A 24,357-nucleotide genomic window follows, 5' to 3' on the forward strand; every position below is an offset into this window, starting at 1 on the left:
TGGCTTTCAGCCGCATTAAGGCAGATATTACCAAAGCCGCGGTGCACGCGGTGGACGAGTCCATCCCCTTCCAGGTGGAGAGCGACACGTCAGATGTCGCCCTGGCCGCTACCCTTAACCAGGCAGGTAGGCCCGTAGCCTTTTTTTCCCGTACTGTCAATGCCTCCGAGATTCGACACACCTCGGTCAAAAAAGAAGCTCAAGCCATTGTGGAAGTTGTGCGGCATTGGAGGCACTACCTGGCTGGTAGGAGGTTCACCCTCATCACCGACCAACGGTCGGTAGCCTTTATGTTCAACAATACACAGCGGGGCAAGGTCAAGAATGATAAAGTCTTGAGGTGGAGGATCGAACTCTCCACCTATAATTATGATATTGTGTATCATCCCGGGAAGCTCAACGAGCCCCCAGATGCCCTGTCCAGCGGCACATGCGCCAGCGCGCAACATGACTGACTCCGGGCCATCCACAATGACCTCTGTCACCCGGGGGTCACCCGGCTTCTCCACTTCATCAAGGCCCGCAACCTGCCATACTCCACCGAGGAGGTCAGGACCAAGACCAGGGACTGCCAAGTCTGCGCGGAGTGCAAGCCGCACTTCTATCACCCAGACAAGGCCCACCTGATGAAGGCATCCCGCCCTTTGAGCGCCTCAGCATTGATTTCAAAGGGCCCCTCCCCTCCACTGACCGCAACGTGTATTTCCTTAATGTCGTTGACGAGTATTCCCGTTTCCCCTTTGCCATCCCATGCCCCGACATGAGCTCGGCCACTGTCATTAAGGCCCTGCACAGCATCTTCACCCTGTTCGGTTTCCCCACTTACGTCCACAGTGACCGGGGCTCCTCGTTTATGAGCAATGAACTGCGTCAGTACCTGCTCGGTAAGGGCATTGCCTCGAGCAGGACTACCAGTTACAACCCCTGGGGAAACGGACAGGTGGAGAGGGAGAAAGCGACAGTATGGAAGGCAGTTCTTCTGGCCCTACGGTCTAGGAGTCTCCCAGTTTCCCGCTGGCAGGAGGTCCTCCCCGACGCGCTCCACTCCATTAGATCATTCCTCTGCACAGCCACGAACGGGACCCCTCATGACCGCCTATTCGTTTTCCCCAGGAAATCCACCTCCGGGGTCTCGCTTCCGTCCTGGTTGACAACACCATGTTGTCAACCAACTCCGTGTTTGTGTGGATTTCACCCCCACAACCCAAAGATGTGCAGGTTAGGTGGATTGGCCATGCTAAATTGCTCCCTAATTGGGAAAAAATAATTGGGTACTCTAAATTTTTTTAAATGATTTGTGTGTGCAAGATCCAGTGCAAGATCCATTTTGGTCATAAAAAATTGACCACATAAAATGGCAGTAACCTGGCATTGTGCACAAATGCTGACCAGACTCTGAGCTTGCCAACTGAAAATCACCTTCTTCCTCTCCCTGGCCCATCCTAAATCTCTTCAAGGTGTTTAATGGGCTGTTGAGTGGGTCCTGCCCTCCGCTTTGAAAATTGTGTTGTGTTCCGGCCGTGCTAGGGTGCAATGCTGCACTCTGGAGACACAGGACGGGATTCTCTCACTCCGGGGCGGGGCCAGAGAATCGCCGGGACCGGCGCGAATCGTGCCACGCCGCCACGACGCTGGTCCACCAATTCTCTGGAGAGCGGAGAATTGGCGCCATTGCTGCTCTAAAGGGCCCCCCCGGCGATTCTCGGCCCGTGATGGGCCGCGCGGCCATGACAAAAAAGCTGAGTCCCACTGCCACCATTCACACCTGCTCTTACCCGGCGTGACCTCGGTGTGAATGCATCCGGGGGCAGCCTGGTGGGGGAGAGGGGGTCGGACCCCGGGGGGGGGGGGCTCCGCTGTGGCCTGGCCCGCGATCGGGGCCTACCGATCTGCGGGCCAGCCTCTCTGTGGGCCTCTTTTGTTCTGCGCCGGCCCCTATAGCCCTACGCCATGTTGCTGCGGGGCCGGCGTGGAGAAGGGAGCTACTGCACATGCGCGGCAATCGCGCCGGTGCCACGGCGCATGCGCAGATCCACGGCGCCCATCTCACCCCAGGGATCGGCAGCTGGAGCGGCGTGGATCGCTCCAGTGGTCTGCTGGCCCCCTGTAGGGGTCAGAAGTTCTGCTCCTGAGGGCATATTGACGCCATCGAGAAACGTGACGTCGTTTACGATGCGTCAACACTTAGCCTCAGGATCACAGAATCCCGCCACCTGTTTTCCAATCGTGCCCTCAGTGAATGCATTCCCACCCCAACCAGTAGTTCACGATATTGTCCATTTTTTTTTCCCAATTGAGGGGCAATTTAGCTTGGCAAATCTACCCACCCTGCATATCTTTGTGTTGTGGGCGTGACAACCACACAGACACGGGGAGAATGCACAAACTCCACACGGACAGTGACCTGGGGCTGGGATCGAATCCGAGGCCTCAGCGCAATGAAGCAGCAGTGCTAACCACTGCGCCACCGTGCTGCTCCTATATTGTCCACTGCTACAGGTCAATGCTAAACAGGTGCTGACTGCAAGGTTCAGTCAGTCTACTTTGGAAGAGAGGTTCATTGGCTGGGTTTCGGAAGCAGTATTTTAACAGTTTCCACCTAATTATACATTAAAAAAAATAAATTTAGAGTACCCAATTCATTTTTTCCAATTAAGTGTTCAATCCACCTACCTTGCACATCTTTGGGTTGTGGGGGCGAAACCCACGCAAACATGGGGAGAATGTGCAAACCCCACACGGACAGTGACCCAGAGCCGGGATCGAACCTGGGACCTCGGTGCCGTGAGACTGCAGTGCTAACCACTGCGCCACCGTGCTGCCCTTCCGCCTAATTACTTAGTAGTTTGCTTTGGAAAGACTGTACAGCATTAGTAATTAGTCACTGCTTTAACTCTGTACAACTGCTAAAGTTGTGGCATCGTGGTTGGAAATATTGATGTCATGCAACAAGTATGGCTTGTTATTGGAGGAGATTGGACATGCATGGAGATGTTTGAGAGTACTATAATGAAGGTTTTGTTTCCTAAACCCGTGAGATGATGAAATGTTAAAAGATTAGTATGCAGGCAGCCAAATAAATGAAAATATTAACAGCAGGTTACTTTGTAATATCCAGCTACCTGCTCCCACACCAATGCAAAAATGGCCCAGCAGCATAGCTGATTTGGAGAAGATATGGGTTTTGAAAGTAGTTTGTTATGTTTAATCTGATCATTGTTTAAAATAAAGTAGAAACAAAGCAGAAAATAATCCATCTCGACCTAATCTCCAAGGACACCTAGGTACAGGGTTATCAGGAAAAAAGCTATTTGGTGCAATTAATACAGCTTCAATTATTGACTCAGCGTCAAAACATCTCTGAACAATACTTGGCCTCTGCTTCAGAACATTCTACTCATTACACAGTGAACCCTTCAAACTCCATTTTTTAAAATATGAATTTTGAGTACTCAATCATTTTTTTTCCAATTAAGGGGCAATTTAGCGTGGCCAATCCACCCAGCCAGCACATCTTTGGGTTGTGGGGGTGAGACCCATGCAGACATGGGGAGAATGTGCAAACTCCACACATACAGTGACCCAGGGCCGGGATCGAACCCGGGTCCTCGGCGGAAACCTGCAAACTCCATATGGTAATTGTACATTGGACGCACAGTCTGAAAATGGTCACAGTGGGTTTCATGCCACTTTGCATGGAGATGAATTGCATTTTGAAATGCACGGCCAACCATATCCTTGCAACTTGGCGAGGCAATGGCGTAGTGGTATTGTCACTGGACTAGTGAACCAGAAATCCAGTGTAATGCTCAGGGGACATGGGTTCCAATTCCGCCACTGCAGATGGTGAAATTTGAATTTATTAAAAATCTCGAATTAAAAGTGTATTGATGACCATAAACCCATTGCCGATTGTCGTAAAAACCCATCTGGTTCACGAATGTCCTTTAGGGAAGGAAATCTGCCGTCCTTACCTGTCTGGCCTACATGTGGCTCCAGACCCAGATGTGGTTGACTATTTGCTGCCCCCTCAAGGGCAATTAGGGATGGCCAATAAATGGTGGCACAGCCTGTGACACCAATGTCCCCTGAACGAATCAAAAAAAAGTAAAGAAAGTGAAACACAGGGGGACTCCCTTTGGGATTACTGTAACAAGGAGACCCCGCAAAGATGCTGCACCCCCCCCTCGCAGAAATTAGATCCCAGCCTGGAAGTGAGAGAGCAGTCCAGCTAGAGGCAGTGAAAATAATTAAAGCTGTAACACTTTCCTTGAGGCTCCATGTGTCCATTCCTCGAAGGAGAACAACTTTGATTTGCACCGGCTTCCCACAGATCCATTAGCTGCAAGCTATTCATAGTCTTCAAGTAGTGGTTTGTGATTGACAGCTTGTACAAACCATCTACAGCTTTAATTCATTCATCTCCATTCACCAGTGGCTTAAATGGTGAAACCCCAATGTTTGTAAACATTGACCACATCAAAGATAGGTAAGTTGCATTTCAATCACTCACGTGTGTGGTTTCACTGCAGGGAGTCTGGTAGAGGGGGATGGGCAGGCAGTACATTGTGGAGAGAGAGTGGCCCTTGGTTGGGCTCGGATGGTCTCTACCAACGTGGCCCTGGTGTGGTGAACCTCATGGTGGGTCAAGAGGGTAACTCCTCGGGTGTGTTGCAAATGATCCGCGTCCATGTGTTTCCAGGCCTGGGGACCGGAGGATCACCGGAGGCTGGAGCATAGGGTGCCGGGCCCGCTAAATGGATACAAGTGTGTCATTAAGACTCATCTGTGTTTATTTGCATCTCGCCATCGACATGCGGTCATGGACCATGTTCCCGCCCGGTGTTGATCCCAAATTTGCCCCCAATGCCCGATATTCCGTCCCATTAGGGGACGCAATCTGGGTGCCCAGGAGGGAGAATCCTGCCCAAGGTCGTTATGTTCTTTTGTCTTTAGTGGAGATGGTAATCAGTCTTTGGATGCTTATAGAAGTGCCTTGCCTGAAAACATAGGGAGGGGTTCCATTGTCCCTTAGAGAAATCCCCGGCAACCATTCCTGTCAGTGGCTTACTGTACATTTTCAGCATCTTCAGGGATTGTGCCCATTTTGAAGGATAAAACTCAGGTCTTTTAAGTCCAATATTTCAATGTTTTATTTCATGCTTTTTGTCTCCTACATCATAACAAAAGTTAAAACATTTTGATGTCAGGGCAGCACGGTGGCGCAGTGGGTTAGCCCTGCTGCCTCACGTGCGCCGAGGTCCCAGGTTCGATCCTGGCTCTGGGTCACTGTCCGTATGGAGTCTGCACATTCTCCCCGTGTTTGCGTGGGTTAGGGTCCCACAACCCAAAGATGTGCAGGGTAGGTGGATTGGCCACGCTAAATTGCCCCTTAATTGGAAAAATGAATTGGGTACGCCAAATTTTTTTTAAAAAGTTTTGATGTCACCTCAGGGTCACAGGAGTTCTCTCACTGTGAATAAATTGTAGTTTTTGAAAACCATTCCACGTGTCTCTGAACGTAATGGTCAGATGAAAGCACTTTGGTTTAGATTTTTGCAATCCTCTTATTCCGAGGTGTCAACCTTTCTCACACTCAGAGTGTTCCCTTTTAAGATTAGCGTTCATGTGAGGCCGTCCTCAGTGCCACTTGGTACCAGACTCCTGTGTGTTGTCAGGGAGATGTGTGTAATTCTTTATTCGGAGTGTATGATGGTGAGTTCTTAATCATTAGTCCTCAAGGGATAGCAATGGCTGATGAGGACTCATCAGACATGTGACTCTCTGCGCATCTGGGTTTCCGAACTGATAAGTGGCCAAAACCAAGTCATGCACTTTAGGATGAGAGCCTTTCGCTGGTCCGCACTTCTTTTGCGACATTGTTAGCATCCTTACATGGCGTGGGAAGTGTACAGCTTCAACTTACATTGCTGTGCTTTCTTGCTGGACTTTAAGTTGACATAGTAAACATATTACCAGGACACCAATGACCACAACTGAGGTGTGACCCACTGAGACATGAGCACTTCAACAAATTTTGAATGCAGGGCCCATCATCTCAGCGATGGTGTAGCAATTCCATTAGAAGTCATGAAATGGCTTGGAGGGCTAGAGGAGTTGTCTTCTGATGATCGGACTTCGATTTACTCCCCATCGAACCTTTCAGCTATGAGGGTATCACGGGCACACCTCACACATCTTTCCTCCTCCATGTCATTAGCGCTCTCATCTGTCCCTCAGCAGCATTCCTGGGTTTCCTGCACCTCCTCATCCTCATCTTCTGAAGTGGGCTCCTCCTCCAATTCACCCTCCGGCAGGGCTTCACCTCTCCACCAGAGTGTGAATGGCACAGCAAACTGCAACCATGAGGCAAATCCTCTCCATTGCTTATTGAAGAGAGTCACTTGAGTGGTCCAGGCATCTGAATCGCATCCTCAGTAGTCCTGTGGTCTACTCTATGAGGGAGCATGTGGTGGTGTAAGCAGTGCTGTACCTTTCCTTGGCTAGAATCTGAGGGCGATGCACCAGAGTTATGAGCCAATACTTTAGTGGGTAGCTCTTATCCTTCAGCAACCATCTCTTCAGATGTTCTGGCTCGTTTAAGACCATAAGACAGAAGAGCAGATTTAGGCCACTCGGCGCATCGAGTCTGCTCCGCCATTCATTCATGACATATTTTTCTCATCCCCATTGACCTGCCTTCTCTCCATAACCTCTGATCATCTTATTAATCAAGAACCTATCTATCTCTGTCTGAAAGACACTCAGCAATTTGGCCTCCACAGCCTCTGAGGCAAAGAATTTCATAGATTCACCACCCTCTGGCTGAAGAAATTAAGATCCCAGGCACCTGGAAATATTGCACATTGACAAAGGAAGTCCTTGTTGCTGATGAACATCAAAGTCACCAAGTAAAAGTGGTAGTGAAATGAGGAAAAAAGTCTCAAAAAGAATTTTAAATATTGTTCAGTGAACTTCAGTAGAAAGATGAGGTGCAGCGAGAACCCAGCTGTTGATTCACTGCATGCCCATTTTGTGCGACTGGGGTGGGCCAGTTTCATCCCATTGTCTTCATCTTCACAACAGAAAACATACAAAACCCCAGAAATAGTGGAGAACCAAGAGTCTAATGGGAGTGAGGAATTTGGAACAAAGAGAAACTACTTGAGAAATGAATGGGGCTGAAAGTTGACAATTCCGACGGGATGCACCACAATTCAGAAAGGTAAGAGAGAGAAGACAAGGAACATATCAAGAAACGGTCCAGTTAGCCTAACAGCAGTCTTCAGGAAAATGCTGGAATTCATTATTGAGGAGTTGGTAACACACCAGTTTGAAAATAATAATATGATCAGGCAGAGTCAATATGGTTTTATGAAAGGGAAATTGGCAATTATTGGCAACCATTTAGCAAATCTATTTGTGTTTTCGAGGATATAACCAGCAGGGTAGATAAAGTGGGCATAGTGGATATAGTTCATTTGGGTTTTCAGAAGATATTCTATAAAACGTAAGATCTAGGAGCAGGAGCAGGCAATTCAGCCCGTCAGATCTACTCAGCCATTCAATACGATCATGGCTGATCTCTTGGCCTCAACTCCACTTTCCTGACTGCTCTCCATAGCCTTTCAACCCATTACTAAGTAAAAAATCTGTCTATCTATTCTTTAAATGTACTCAATGTCCTGGAATCCACTGCACTCTGGTGTAGTGAATTCCACAAATTCACGACCCATTGAGAGAAGTAATAGAGGCTAAACTGATCAACCTCTCTTCATTTGACAAACCTCTCATCTCTAGAATCAATCTGCTGAACCTCCTCTGAACTGCCTCCAATTCAACTATATCCCTCGTCAAATAAAGGGGCTAAAACTGTACAAAATACTCCAGGTGCGGTCTCACCAATGCCTTATACAGTTGCAGCAACACTTCATTACTTTTATACTGTATCCCTTTTGCTAAAAAGGCCAAAGTTCCATTTGCCTTCTTTATTACCTGCAATACCTGCACACTAGTTTTCTGAGATCTATGCACAAGGACCCTCTGTACCGAAGCACTCTGAAGTTTCTCTCAATTTAGATCATAAATTGCCTTTCCATTTTTCCGATCAAAATAGATAACTTAATCTTGCTAATCTTCATCTGCCAAATTTTGACCCAGTCATCTAACCTATCCATATCCATTTGTAAATTGCTTATTTCCTCATTGCAACTTACTATCCTACCTATTTTAGTGTTATCGGCAAATATGGCTATAGTATCTTCTATCCTTACATACAAGTCATCAACATAAATTGGAAATAATTGGAGCCCAAGGACCAAACCCTGTGGCACCCCACTAGGTGCATCGTGCCAATTTGAAGAAGACCCATTTATCCCGACTCTCTGCCTTCTGTCAGTTAATTAGCCTTCATCCAAGCTAATAAATTACCCTGAATCCCATGTGATCTTCCCTTGTGTATTAATCTTTTGTGCAGTGCCTTGTCAAATGCCTTCTGGAAGTCCAGATATACTACATCTACAGGATTCCCAATATCCACTTGGCTTCTTACAACTTCGAAGAACTCTTGCACATTAATGAAACATGATTTAACCTTCATAAAACCATGCTGACTCTGACGGATTGTGTGCTAAATAAGATGCCACAGATAAGGTGCGCGATTCTCTGACCCCCCGCTGGGCCGGAGAATTGGCCGGGGCGGGGGGGGGGTGGGGGCGCGGGAATCATGCCATGCCGCCCTGATGCCGGGATGCCATTCTGCCGCCCGTGAAAAAACGGGCGGGCGCGCATGGCACCGGGCCGCACGGAGAATAGCCGCAAATGGCCGTAGCGGCGATCCTCCGGCAGCGCCACGATTCCCCGGCCCGGATGGGCTGAGTGGCCGTCCGAAAAAATCCGAGTCTCGCCGGCGCCGTTCTAACATGCTCTGGGCCGGTGGGTCCTGGGGGTTGAAGGGTCCGGGGGCGGCCTGTGGGGAGGGAGGGGGGTCCAATCCCGGGGAGGGTCTCCGTAGTGGCCTGGCCCGCAATCGGGGCCCACCAATCGGTGGGCCGACCTCTCTGGCTGCGGACAACTTGTTTTCCGCGCTGGCTCCTGGATCCCTGTGCAAATTGGCGTCGGGGCCGGCGCGGGGATGACGGCCAGTGCGCATGCGCTAGTTGGCGCCGGCACAACTGCGCATGCGCGGACCCCGCGGCTCCGGGGCGATGCCGGGACCGGTGTTGCTCTCTTTGGTTGGCTCTTAATTTGGCTCTGATTAATCATGTTTGCTCAAGAGTCGCCAGGTATCTTTCGACACCGCCACAAGGTTCAGAACCGAATACTGATCAAAGACTCGATACACCAGTTAGTGTGCATTTATTTACATACAGTCAAATCTACTCATGCATAAACTCTACAAACTAAACTACCACTATTACTAAGGCCTATACTTAGTTTTGGGCACCCACTCAGTCAGAGGAACAATGGCCGTTGCTCGGTTCTGAGGCTGCTGGATTGAGCTGTTTACAGGGTAGCAACTAGGAGCGTCTATCTCGCAGCATGCGTTGACTTGGGACTTACTTGGTCTGATGCAGCTGCCAGGCAGGTCTCTCTCTTCAGTGAGAGCCAAAGCCAAAGGAGGGTGTTTCCCCTTGGGGGATACCTTTTATACGGAAAAGGGGCTTCGCGCGCTTTTGGGCGGGCCTGGAACTTGGCCTCAACTAATTGGGTCTTTCCCAATCATCTGTATCGATTTTCCTCCAATAGAGGGGTGGTTCCCTGATCGCTGGGCATGTCCTGGTGACTGTCAGTCTGCTTTGTCTGAGCTTCTTCTGGCGCCGGGGAGTCTGTCCTAACATTGTGTATCTAAATGTTTCCCTTTTGTCCCCGGAGATGGCTCATTAGTATGTAGATCGTTTGGCATTTTCTGTCCTGCTGAGAGTTTAAGGTTCTAATCAACAGGCAGAGCTTGCACCTGCTTGTTTCTTAAGCATTGCCCAATTTTCCATGCATTCTTTGCAAGTGTCCATTTTGTAACCGGGACGTGGCCATCCCAGATGGCTACACTCCCTCCTTGTGATCCTCAACGCGAAGTGTGAAGGATCACATTACTATGCCGTCTTCATCCTCTGATCACCGGGGCACCCATGCTGAGGATCTACATTATCCTATCCTATGCAACACAATTTTACCTAAACCATTTTAATTACATTCATTATCATAAAACTCTACAGGGCGCTATGCCATTAATACATGCATTACAGAAAAATTAAAAAAACTGGAACCTCTAACTATTCGCAGTAAACTATCCTCATTTAAACAATCTAAAAATACAAACAATCCAAAAATAACCTATACATCTGAAACTGTACAAAATAGCAGCACACAGGTTTCTCTGGCCTGGCAGTCAGACACAGGGGTTTACATCTCTTTATTCCATAGAATACATTAAACAAAATGGATGCTCTTTAATCCGTCCCAATGGGTTCAGGGGTCTGGTGAAATCCGAAAATGGGAGACCTAAATCTGTATACCGGGGTGCGAGAGCGATATGCTCTCCTTCGCCATTTCCTGACTCTAAACGTTTGCACGACACTGCAAAGTATCGCCAGCACTAATAGTGCTTCGACTACATATGAGAGTGAGTACCAGGTGATAAACCTATCACACCAGGTCGGGGTATTGCTAGCAGTCGCTGGGCTAGTTGTCTCGGGGTTCCGTGCATTACAGGGGTGAGAATCGTTTACGGTTTGTGTGGTAGGGGTCATGGGGGTAGCATCTGCGCGCAACTGAAGGGATCCCGCTAAGATCCATGTGAACACGAAGGCTGTCTTCATCTTTGTTGGACTTCTTCTTTGTCTTCCTCTGGGGTTCCTAGGTTTCAGGAGTTTTGTGAACACAAGCATAATTTCTGTTATTATCTTGCTTAAGATCTCGTATGTCTGTCTGTCTGTCCTTTACTGCCAATTTCCCTTTATAATTGGTCACCATCTGTGACTCCCTCATTTTTTTTTAACATCTAAGAAAAATACTGTCGTACTGCGAGCCGTCTCGCAGCCTGTGTGATTTACCATCCCAGTGTTTGAGGATGTAAATAGCATAGGGAAGCAACCTAAGGGTTGCCAAAATCAAACAAAAGAACTTTTGAACGTAACGAGCCAAAATGGGGTGCGTATGGGCCGCGGCGGGTAAGAAATGGGTGGAATCCTCGGGCAGGATGGTGATCAATGCCGTATGTGCTCTACCCGAGAGTAGCTGACCAGAGGGGGGGTCCTCAGGCAGGGCGGAGACCAATGCCGTTTCTCCACTGCCTGAGCAACCGACAAGAACGGGTAAGAATGTGGTCGTCGTGGGGGCTGCCTCTCGAATTAGGAGAGCAACTATGAGTCGGGTTCTGTCGACAGACTAGTTCCTCTGAGCTATTGCCTGGGACAAACTTGTACCTTTAACAAGGTCCTGGTGACAAACTAGTTCCTCTGAACTATTGTCTGGGACAAACTTGTTCCAGTAACATGTTTCTGGGGACAAACGTGTTCCTCTATCAGCCATTGGGCGTCAAAGGGGGTGGTGACGTGGGGCCGTGAAAACTTTCCGAGTTTACACACAACACTTAACGATAACACTAACGAACAAACATTCAACGAACATGGTGCAGGTTCCATCAGAAAGGACACCGTATCTCTCCATCGGTTACTTTTTCTGCATCATCTGGACACTCACTGCTCAATAGCGAACAGGGTCACAAAGGGATTTGTTTGGTGGGAGTCAGACTCTTAAGTCATCATCTTCTCCCGGCTGCCAAACTCTTCTCTGTAGTAACCGTGCTAAAGCTGCTTGGGGTGAATTGGGGTCCATCCCATCATTCTGGATGAGCCTGAACGAGTTGTCTCGGTGCCAGAATCGTGTGTCGAGGTTGGAGCTACGATGCTTCAATCCGTAATCGTAGGGCAGTGGGTCTGGGTCAGGGGCTTTGATATAAGTGATCTCCAATGGGTCGGTAAAATCATGCTCAGATTCACTGGGAGTGGGGCCTGGTGCAGGGGTGTAGTCGTAACGTGGTGTGCTGTGGCTGTCGTCATTGTGATCACTATCACTGCCGCTGTCGCTGCTGGTTGAGGGAAGGGGAGGCGGAGTCGTGCCTCTGGGGGCGGAGTTGAAGTTGTGTCTGAGGATGGGCTGGAGTGGTTGGGGGAGGGTAGGAATACGTCATCTGTGGGTGGGGCGTGATCGCCTGCTGCTGCGAGCAGGATGTGGTGTGTGTAGTTATTCTGTGAGCCTTAAGCCTTAAGCTGGTTTATATGAAACCACGCAGACTTACCATTGGGATAGGTTATTTTGTATACTGAGGGGCTGACTTTGTCCGAAATGGAGTACGGTCCGGAAAATTTGGGGGAAAGAAATGAAATGGAGTTGTAAAGGGAAAGCATAACTTGTTGCCCTACTGTATACTCAGTGGCGTGTACTGTTTTGTCGAAACAAGCCTTGCTCTGTTTCTTCCTGGTTCCAAGTGTCACTGCTGCGTCGAGTTGGGCTGCCTTTATGTTCTGTACTAGTTGTGTAACCGCATTTTCATGCGTGAGGGCTGTAACTGCGGGGCTGGCCAAATCCAGTCCTGGTAAATACTCAGTGCCTTTCATGGGGCGTCCGGTCATGAGGGTGTGGGGTGTGTAACCTGTGGATGTAGATACCATGTTTCTTAAAAACATCAAAGCAAATGGGAGAACTGAATCCCAGGTGCTATTATTTTGCTGTACCATTTTCCTAAGGGTGGCTTTCAATGTCCTATTCATTTGTTCTACAATACCACTTGACTGGGGGTGGTATGCAATATGGAACTTTTGTCTAATGCCGAAAATCGTGAGTACGTTTTTCATTACACGTCCGGTGAAATGGGAGCCTTGATCGGACTCTATACTGCGTGGGAGGCCCCATCTTGTAAAGATGTCGTGCGTTAATATTTTAGCCGTTGTCTTGGCCATATTAGTTCGTGATGGAAATGCTTCCACCCATTTTGTGGAGGTGTCTATGGCCACCATAACATACTTGTAACCATTTCTGCACGGGGGTAGGGGTCCTATATAATCTATCTGGCGATTTGTCCAGGGTCCATTAACGGGGCGGGTATGGCTAAGTTGAGCCTTTTTCACATATCTGTCCGGATTGTTCTGGGCATGGATTAAGCAATTCTCAACGTAGTGTGTGACATTGATTTTTAAATCAGGCCACCAGCAAAGCGGTCCGAGGTGGGCTAGGGTGGGTTCAATTCTGTGGCGTGGGAGACTAGAATTCGGGTCCATTTGGCCATATTATCTGGGGACAAACGGGCGCGGGCTAACGCTCCAAAAATTGCAGTAAAGTGAATCCACAAATGTCCAGCAAACGCTGTGGGGTGCTTTGTCTTCTTTTGCCTACACTTATTTAGGTCTTCTACGGTGTCTCCTCTGTTAAAGCCGATCGCATCAAGGATCGCTGTGTGCATCTCTTGGAGTGTGCCTCCTCCTACATTCTGTGGGTGGGGAAGGGCTGCTACAACTGAAGGGTTGAGGCTTAAAACTGTGAGCTTTACTTGCTCCTTTTCGTCCAGGCCATACATGGTAGCCTGTTGTCTGACTTTCGCGAAAAATTGGTGGGGGTCTGAAGTGGGAAGGAACAGTGTAATTTTTCCACACGCGCCTCGTAATTGGGTCACGGTTAACGGGGTTGTGTAAAGAAAATCTGCTTCTCCTTCTCCTGCGGTCCTGCGGTGTGTGGTTACAGGGTTCATGGGGGTGTGTTCTGCCTGTTCGGTTGGGGGTTGGGGCGCTTTCCTTTCCTGGGGTTTTCCCTGCATACATGTCCCATGTACGTATCTATGGGCAGTCTCGTTCAATTCCTGCCTATCGGGGCAGGTTTCTTGATCTAATTGGGGTCTGAATGTACTCTGAAATCCATTTTGCACGGACAGCAGAGATTGCAATTCTGCAATTTGCTTCCGGCATTTTGCGTGGTCTACTGAGCTCTGCCTTTGTTCCGTTGTGGAAGTATGGAGTGCTCATAGGGCTTCTTTTAATTCATTCCACTGTTTCTGCAATTTCTCAACTTGCTGTTCTGTTTCTTGTCTTACCAAGGCCGCACGTTCCCGTGGCCTGGTAGGCCTTATCAGATTGCGTCGGAAAACTTTTCAAATGTGCGAGACAAGACCGATGTGCCCACTTGGCATCATCCACCTCTCTGCCCCTTGCTGCTAACTGCTCTTTCAGATCTCGATTCTCTTTCTCTACCTCACTCACGTCTACCTCACTACTTCTGCCTCTCTCCTCTATCTCTCTACGGTGCGTCCTAACGACCTCCTCTGTGCCTCGTAATTGTGCCAAACAGGACACGATTGCCATCGGCTTGCGAGCTTTTCCCAAGCTCTTCTTGTGGATCTGACAGGTTCTCCCACCAAGTATGTCCTCTACTCACGGATCCTGTTTCCTCATTCTCTCAGAATTCACTCCAAAAGGGCCATCCTTTCCCTTTGAGATATTTCCTGATCTCTTCTTCCCAAACGGGACACTGTCCTACTCTACTGGTCGCTGCGACCTCGAATTCCTGGGGGTTCATAAGGCATTCCATTGCCTTCATTGCCATTCTCCCTATTAGGTTCTCTACCGAATTTGGAACAGGAGGTGATAAAGCGGTGATGTAAACACGGGTACGGCGTACGCTAATTTCCGGCCTACAAAACTCCCGACAGTTTTACCCAACAAAAGCTCTCAGGTTTACCTTATATCCCTGTTGGAACACATGCATTAACACACTTCCGAATCTCAGAGGCATGATCAGTACTGTTTGACGCTTGTGGTTTTTCTGTTCCCAATTGGATTCTCAATTCATATTTTGGATTCTCTCGGCGTGGTTAGGCCACTTCTAAGTCGAGTCCCGTCAGATGTCACCAGTAAATGTTGCTCTCTTTGGTTGACTCTTAATTTGGCTCTGTTTAATCACGTTTGCTCAAGAGCCGCCAGGTATCTTTCGACACCGCCACAAGGTTCAGAACCGAATACTGATCAATGACTCGATACACCAGTTAGTAAGTTCAAAAGCAATGTGCATTTATTTACACACAGTCAAATCGACTCATGCATAAACTCTACAAACTAAACTACTACTGTTACTAAGGCCTATACTTAGCTTCGGGAGCCCACTTAGTCAGAGGAACAATGGCCGTTGCTCGGTTCTGAGGCTGCTGGGTTGAGCTGTTTACAGGGTAGCAACTAGGAGCGTCTATCTCGTAGCGTGCGTTGACTTGGGACTTACTTGGTCTGCTGCAGCTGGCAGGCAGGTCTCTCTCTTCGGTGAGAGCCAAAGCCAAAGGAGGGTGATTCTCCCTTGGGGGATACCTTTTATACGGAAAAGGGGCTCTGTGTGCTTTTGGGCGGGCCTTGAACTTGGCCTCAACTAATTGGGTCTTTCCCAATCATCTGTATCGATTTTCCTCCAATAGAGGGGTGGTTCCCTGATCGCTGGGCGTGTCCTGGTGACTGTCAGTCTGCTTTGTCTTAGCTTCTTCTGGTGCCGGGGAGTCTGTCCTAACATTGTGTATCTAAATGTTTCCCTTTTGTCCCCGGAGATGGCTCATTGTATGTAGGTCGTTTGGTAGTTTCTGTCCTGTCTGAGCGTTTAAGGTTCTAATCAACAGAGAGATCTTGCACTTGCTTGTTTCTTAGCATTGTCCAATTTTCCCTGCATTCTTTGCAAGTGTCCATTTTGTAATCAGGTCGTGGCCATCCCAGATGGCTACACTTGCAGCTGGAGCGGCATGGGCCGCTCCAGGACCCGAGAATCTGGTCTCGGAACCGGCGCCGGAGTAAAGTACTCCTGTTTTGGCACCGGCACTCTGGCGCAGGACCAGAGAATCGCAGCCAAGGGCTCTTCACATTCGTGGCAATGTAATAACATGGATTGTTGAAGGACAGAAAATAGAGATTTAGTGTATATCAGCCATTTACAAGTTGGCAGGCTGCTGCTAGTGGGCTGTCACAAGAATCATTGCTGGGCCCTTGGCTGGATTGACCTAGGTGAAAGGACTGACTGTAATGTATCTTCATTTTCTGAGGATAACACAATGTGAGAAAGTAAATTGTATGAAGGACACAAAGATGTGAATTTTAACTGAACATAAAAGCCAGATTTGGGTCAGGTGTGTTAAAGTCTAAAACCCTTTATCCTGATGCAAACCTGCCCCCAAATTGGAGGTTGGGCAGAAACCAAGGAGACAGGTTGGAACTTTAAATATGATAATAAATTGACGAGCCTCACTGTCATGCAGGACTTCAGGTTTCCTGAACATTGGGAAATCTGGCAGCTTCACCGAGGTGAGGACTTGATGGATTTAGAAGATAAATTCCATTATACTTAGCTGCTGGACAAGAATGGCTGCATGAGAAGTCTCCATGAGGCATCCCCCATCCACCCACCTACCCCATGATGTCCACACCAAGGCCTCTGATCCCATGACAAAGTCCTGACATTGAACATTCGTCCACCACCACACAATCCACACCATCAGCCTTATTTCCAACCCCAGAGGCCTGCGATCCAAAATCTAGCCTCTAAACTCTGATACGCCCTGATCCTCTCTGGGACCTTCCCAGCTCTGAAGCAGACTTGGAAGGCAGCTTGGCCTGCTCCTACTCCTGTTTCCTCTGTTCTTATTTTGCTGTAGGTCACCTTTGACTATGAGCAACAAAATTACCTTCACTAAGCATGAAGGTTAGTGCGTTGCATTGTAACCTATGCTGCTGCATGATACATAAACATTAGCACGTCAACTTCTGCTTGCAGAGTTACTCTTAATTATTCATGTATTTGCTCTGAAAGTGTTAACTTTACATTTCAACTTACTCTTTGCAGGACAAGGCCATTACTGTCGAGAACAGAGAAGGCTGGAGGACCTGCAGTTAGCATCTCCTCATTTTAGGCTACTTGACATGTGTTATGGACACCTGGTCAGCTCTCAACGGTGGCTAAGAGACTGGACCAGATGTCATCATTTTGAAAAAACTTTTAATGCAATGTGCAAGATCAATTCATTCCAGGAGTAATATATAAGAAATAGGGCTTGGTTATTTTATGTACAAACTTTATTAAAACAAAAGAAAATAAAACAATATTTAAACTTTTACTTCAGCTCTAACATTAACAGATTACCAGCAGTTTCTTAACCTTAGCACACTACTTCCCATTAGACATCACTTTCAATAACCATGCTACTCTCATGCCACTTACACAGACAGGCCAAGGCAATACTACATTTACAAAGCAAGTTTTCTTCTGTTAGGGACACTCAGAACCCTTTTCCAAAGCCCGCCTCGTGATCAGTTTTCATGATCTCTCTACATGATTTCCACAGCCTTCTCCCTGTAACTGTTCAGAACAACATTCTTTCTCTCTCTCTCTCTATAAGCTATGCCCACCCCCTCAAACCAAAGTTCACCCACAAAGTGGCCAGACATGAATCCATTATTGTTATCTTGGTTGTTAGGTTTCCCACTCCCAATTCTATAAAAGAACAGAGCTATGCCATTCATATGCAACTAACCTTCCATTGATAGATAATTAGGTCATCAGATTCTGTGATGGGATAATGGCTAGTCAAACAAGGTTGTCCCAAATGACAATGGATCTTGAGTGGATCATACTGGCCAAACCAGGGCATCCTGCGTATTCTCACTAATGAGGTTAAGTCTGAATGGGACAAGATAATTCAGGCTGTGGACTTACCCCTCTGATTCTGCTGCTAACAGTCTTTTCCCTCAGTCTGTTTAACTCCTAAATTGCCTGTTACATCTAGGACCCCATTTCTGGACCCAAGTTTCTAATATCCCCCTATCATGACACATGAAGGCTGTGGACACAGTGCGGGGGCTTTTATTTCTGTGTGATTGTGTACAGGGAATATCAGCGAATTGGCAGCCTAGGGGCTATGGAATCCCTATGCAAGTGCATAGGGGCTAGTTTAGCACAGTGGGCTTAGCAACTGGCTTGCAATGCTAGCAGCACGGGTTCAATTCCTGTACCGGCCTGCCCAAACAGGCGCCAGAATGTGGCGACTCTGGGCTTTTCACAGTAACTTAATTGAAGTCTACTTGTGACAATAAGCGATTATTATAATTATTAGTTTGCACCATCGCACAAGGTCAAAGTTAGCTTCAGTAGGGAAGTTGTGACCTCTGAGCAAGAAAGAGATTTATTGAGCTCTGAAGAGTTAGCTTTAGAGATCATTCTGGAGTGGTGAACTGGCATTCAAAGAATTTGTAGCGACATCCTATTAGTTTTCAAAGGAGCATTTGAAATTGAGCAGTTTCATCATGAAAATTGCATAGCATTCGTTGATGTGTTTTATGATAAATCAACCAACTTCTTCTCTGGAAGTTTTGCTTCTTCTCGATAGAGTGTTTCTCAAACAATCTTCTGTAAAGGACGGAGAGCAGCCTTGGCGACAGTAGGGGATATTGCCGGTACATGGACTAAAGTTCGCAGTCACGATGCCCAGGTCACATTACTATTTGGAGATGTGTTGTCAAAAGTACATTTAAAATCAAGTACAAAGCCACCTCTATTGCACAAATGGCACAAACCATTTACCAATATCATGAGTCAATTACAAAGGTGCGGTTTATAACACATTAAGCGCATTGTCTATTTTGGGTAAGTGTTTCCAGCTTTGGTATTCCACCAGTATATTTCAGAGGTCTGTTTGTTGCAAAGAAGGGAAGGAAAGAGAAGAAAACAGGAACGGTCGCCTTTTATTCCATTCTCTTTTACATTGTATGGTTCACAGGATCGGAATTCCTTCAATTCACATAAAAAAACTACTTGCTTTTAAATAATACCTTTAAAGTAGGAAAGCATCCGTAAGAAACAGAAGCAAGAGTAGGTTGTATGGCTCCTTGAGCATCCTTCATTATTCAATAAGATCTTGGTCACAATTCCATTTTCCTATCTGGCCTCCATCGCCCTTGACACTGCAATTGTTCAAACATATGTCTCTCTCAGCCTTGAATATATTCAATGACTCACTAAAAAAATGAAAACAAATTACTGCGGATGCTGGAATCTGAAACCAAAAGAGAAAATGCTGGGAAATCTCAGCAGGTCCAGCAACATCTGAAGGGAGAGAAAAGGGCTAACGTTTCGAGTAAAGACGACCCTTTGTCAAAAGCTTGCAGTCTCCACAACTATCCAGCGGAGAGAATTTCATAGATTTGTGATCCTCTGAGAGAAGTATCTCCCCATCCATAGTAAATGAGTGTTCCCTTACTCTGAAATTATGCCCCAGGTTCTGGATTCCCCCACAAGGATAAACAAAGCTGTGGGTCGGGGGGGGCAGAAAAAACAGGAGGTGTGTCAAGTTCAAAGCTGTGCTACAGATATTGACCAGCGCGAGACAATCAGGCCAACTTAGGTACTTTACGACGCCCAGGTGTCCCTCATGAATCTGGCGCAGTACCAAGCTCTGGAGACTGAGCGGAATGACAATCCTGTCCAGCTTGCGGAGTATACCATCAATCACCGTCAGGTCATCCTTCACATTGTAAAATTGTGGGCACTGCCCTTTCTGCCAGCCATTGGTGAGGTTGTGGATGACGCGCTGCAAGAGGGGATCTTTGGCTGTCTCATCACGGATGAAAACTACCTTCTCATCTGTCGCTGGGAGCGTGTGAGCACACAGCTGCACCAGCGATTTGATGTGCTGGATGATCTCCAGCGGCTCATTGGGCGAGGTGACAGAGCGGGACAATGCATCAGCGATGATGAGCTCCTTGCCAGGTGTGTACACCAAGTTGAAGTCGTACCTCCTAAGTTTAAGCAGGATTCTCTGCAACCGAGGTGTCATGTCGTTCAGGTCCTTGTGGATAATGTGGACCAGAGGCCTATGATCCGTCTCGACAGTGAATGTCGGTAGGCCGTAGACATAATCATGAAATTTGAGGATGCCGGTGAGAAGACCCAAGCACTCCTTCTCAATCTGTGCATTTCTGGTTTCAGTGGGTGTCATCGCCCTTGATGCGTTGGCTACTGGTGCCCAGGATGATGTGTCATCTCGTTGAAGCAACACTGCACCGATGCCATCCTGACTCGCATCTGTGGATATCTTTGTCTCCCGGTCCGGGTCGAAGAATGCCAGGACTGGTGCAGTGGTGAGCTTGGCTTTCAGTTCCAGCCACTCTGTCTGGTGTGCCGCCTTCCACTCAAAGGCAGTTGACTTTTACACCAGGTTGCATAGTTGCATGTGTGTGGCCATGTTTGGAATGAACTTGCCCAGAAAATTGACCGTACCCAAGAAGTGCAGCACCGACTTTTTGTCCTCAGGGACCTTCATCGCCTCGATGGCCTTGATTTTGTCTGTGTCCGGGCGCACACTATGCTGTGAGATCTGGTCGCCTAGGAACTTGAGCACCGATGTGCCAAAACAACATTTGGACCTGTTTAACTTTAGGCCGTTGGCATGTACACAGCGGGATACCTTCTGGAGACGGGACACATGTTCTTCAGGGGTCGTGGACCATATGATGATGTCGTCCACGTACACACAACCCCTTCAATACCTTCCATCATCTGCTCCATGATGCGATGGAATATCTCCGATGCCAAGATGATGCCAAATGGCATGCGATTGTAGCAGCATCTGCCAAAAGGCATGTTGAAGGTGCAGAGTCTTCTGCTGGACTCTTCTAGCTGGATTTGCCAAAATCCCTGTGATGCATCCAATTTGGTGAAGAAGTGCGCGTGTGCCATCTCACTCGTGAGTTTCTCCTGCTTCGGGATGGGATTGTGTTCCCGCATGATATTCTTATTGAGATCCTTGGGATCAATGCAGATGCACAGGTCCCCTGAAGGCTTCTTTATGCACACCATCGAGCTGACCCAGTCAGTCGGTTCGGTGACCTTGGATATGATGCCTTTTTGCTGCAGATCCTTGAGCTGTGCCTTCAGGCGCGCTCTCTCAGTGGAGCAGGGACTCGTCATGGTGAGTGGACCACTGGCTTGGCATCAGGTCGTAGCAGAATCTTGTATCGATACGATAGCGTGCCCATCCCATTGACACATCTGGATACTGGACGAGGATGTCGTCGATGCCGGCCTGAAGGTCCACATGGGAGGATGTTGTGGTGTAAACCCTTTGAATGAGGTTCAGCTGCTTGCAAGTGTGCGCACCGAGTAGGGATGCCCTGTCCGGCTTAACAATTTCAAAGTGTAACCGTACTTGTGTGTGTCATTTGGATACATGCAGATAGCAGGATCCCAGTGCAGTGATGGCATTCCCGTTGTGATTCAGGAGCTTGCAGGCAAATGGAAGGACCGTGGGGGGGCTTCTTAATGCGTCTGAAGTCTGCCTGTGAGAGGAGGTTGGCAGAGACACTTGTGTCCAGCTTGAACTGGATGGGGCAGTGGTTGACCTTCATCACTGCTCGCCATTCGTCCTCGGAATCCACAGCGAGGATTGACTGGACTAATGATGTGTCTGATGTGGCATATTCACACTTTGAAAAAATGCCCACATGGTAGGCGTTGTCCAAGCATTCAGCATCTGGATCCGTTGCACTGCCGGGATCAGAATCCTGTAGGCGTTGTTGCACTCCGGATGCGGCGTCGTCGAAATTGGGAGCGCTGGCTCCTGACTGGTGGTGCAGATCTGCGCAGGGCTGTATAGTGGCCTTGCTTCCCGTAGTTTAAACAGCGTCGGCCTCTTACAGGGCAGTGTTTCTTTAAATGGGTGGTGCCACAGTTTGAACACGTCATGACGTTGGTGTCCTGACGCTCCATGCGTCGTTGCACATGCGCAGTGCGGTTCTCAGACGTCTGCACCTGTGCAGTGCGGGTTTTGGCCGCTTTGTTATCCCGTTCGCATCACGATGCGTCAGGCTTCGGGAAGAGAGGGCAAAATGGCCGCTTTTGTCAACGTTGAGGCGCTGCATCCGGGAGATGGCCTGCACACTCTCCGCCTCGTGGGAGGCTAGTTTATCATTTTCTGCCGTTTTGCACTGGGAATAGTGATTTTTAGCGTGCTCATGCACTGTGCATGTTTCAATCGTGACTGGCAGGGTCATATGCTTGATCTTCAGTAACTGCTCTCTCAGAGGATCAGAGTGAACTCCAAAAACGATTTGGTCTTTGATCATGGAGTCAGTGATATCACCGAAGTTGCAGGATTGCGCTAGCAGTCTAAGGTTAGTTAAATATGAGGTGAAGGATTCGTCTTTACCTTGCAATCGCTGCTTGAATATGTAGCACGCGAAGATTTTGTTGGTGTCCACCTCACAGTGGCTGTCAAACCTGTCCAGGATAGTCTGAAATTTTGTCTTGTGCTGGCCTTCGGCGAAGTGAAAGGAGTTGTGTCATGTGAGAGTACCTGAAAGAAATGGGTGTTTATAAATGGGTGTGTATATAAATATCTGTAGTGAGAGTACCTTTAAGAAATGGGTGTTTACGATTCAGTGATGTCAGAGAGTGGGTGGAGCTGGGCTGTCTGTCAGCTTTTTACTTTCGTTTTTGAGCAGGCTGCAGGGTGTGTTTTAGTTTAGTTTTCAGTGTTGGAGCTGAAGCCAGATACAGCAGCTGTACTGCTGTTCTCTCTGCCAAGAAAAGACTATCTCTTGATCATTTGGTGAATTCTGAATTATAAATGTTTTCAGTAGTGACTTTAACCTGATGTGCTTCTGTTAAAGGTTTTGTTTTTAAGTCATATGGATGCTAAAAGGAAAGCTTAATGGATTACTTAGTGTTGTATTCTTTGGGGGTTGTATTTGAATTAATGGTTGCTGATGTTCACTGTATGTTTCAAAAAGGTTAACTTGAGTTCATAGAATAAACATTGTTTTACCTTAAAAAATACTTTTCCATTTCTGTTGTACCACACCTGTAGAGTGGGCTGTGTGCTCCCCATACCACAATCCATTAAAATTTGTGGGTCAGGTGAACTCCATGATATACTTTGGGGTTCTCTAAACCCTAGCCCATAACAAATTGGGGGCTCGTCCGGGATAAAAGTCTATCTATTGGATTGGTTTTGTGAACTGAAAGACAGTGAGGGGTGAGCATATTGTGGGTGCTTTTCAGGTGTGATACTTTAGTTTAAGTAGGGAGTGTGTTGTGGACAATGGCTCTTTCAGAGTCTCTGAAGTTTTGGGGGATGGAGACAATCACATGCAGTACCTTACGGACAGCGACTAAAAGCAGGCTGTTAGATTTGGCAAAAACATTGCGGTTAACATTACCTGACAAAATGCGAAAAGATGAGGTCATTATGGTGGTGGCTAAGCATTTAAAGTTACCTGAGATACAGTTTGACTCATTGGAAATAGCAAAAATTCAGTTGCAAATTAAACAAATGGTACATGCGAAAGAATGAAAGCAGCTTGAATACGAAAGAGAGAGAGAGGAAAAAGAAAGAGAAAGAGAAAGAGAGAGAGAGGAAAAAGAAAGCGAGAGAGAAAGAGAAAGAGGAAAAAGAGAGAGAAGAAAGGAAAACAGAAAGAATAGCCCGAGCAGAACAAAAAGAAAGAGAAAGGGAGATACAGATCAGGGAAAAAGATAAAGAGAGAGTTTGAACTTCGGAAAATGGCCATGAAACATGACAGTCAGTTAAATTTGGCAGACGTAAAGGGAAACGTACTGTTGGATGATAGCGATGAGGACAGTGAGAAAGAGGGTCAAAGGCTTGGTGGGGACCTATTTAAATATGTCCAAACATTGCCAAAGTTTGACAAGAAGGAGGTAGAAGCCTTTTTCATTTCATTTGAGAAGGTAGCTAAACAAATGAAATGGCCGTAGGACATGTTTTTTATTACTGAGTCAAATTTTAGGAAACGATTAAATAGAGTAGGTGAATTGGCGAGACAACATTTGAAAGGTGCACAAAATGTGATGAAACGGGTAGTGGACAAGAAATCCAAAGTTCGTAGTTTTGCCAGTGGAGACAAAGTTTTAGTATTGTTACCAGTGGCAAGTGAACCTTTAAAAGCTAGGTTTTGTGGACCTTATCAGATTGAAAGGAAATTAAGTGAGGTGAATTATGTGGTAAAAACACCAGATAGAAGGAAGACTCACCGAGTGTGTCATATGAATATGCTTAAAAGGTAATTTGAAAGGAGAGAGAGAAAGGAGGAGGTTTTAATGATTCTAATTCAAAGTGACGAACCAAATCCAGATGACTGTGAATTTGACATACCTCAAATTAAATTAGAAAATGAGGATGTTCTTAAAAATTGGGATGAATAGTGATGGTACCAAAACCAGACAGTGCCCAACGGTTGTGTGTGGACTATAAAAGGTTAATGCAGTTACAAGAACGGACTCCTATCCTATCTCACGTTTGGAGGATTGCATTGAGAAAGTGGGACAATCAGT

The 24,357-nt window shown here is 47.3% G+C and overlaps 1 protein-coding gene across 1 annotated transcript in view; it reads left to right on the top strand.

Moving 5' to 3' along the window:
- LOC140421773 (uncharacterized) overlaps positions 1–24,357 on the top strand; it is a 49,389-nt gene that overhangs the window by 15,160 nt on the left and 9,872 nt on the right. The window contains exon 3 of the mRNA XM_072506672.1: positions 4,408–4,489. Within this exon, the coding sequence (XP_072362773.1) occupies positions 4,408–4,489 (82 nt within the window). The remainder of the gene's footprint in view (positions 1–4,407; positions 4,490–24,357) is intronic.

The sequence above is a fragment of the Scyliorhinus torazame genome, chromosome 1, assembly GCF_047496885.1.
Source record: "Scyliorhinus torazame isolate Kashiwa2021f chromosome 1, sScyTor2.1, whole genome shotgun sequence".
Classification (NCBI taxonomy): Eukaryota; Metazoa; Chordata; class Chondrichthyes; order Carcharhiniformes; family Scyliorhinidae; genus Scyliorhinus; species Scyliorhinus torazame.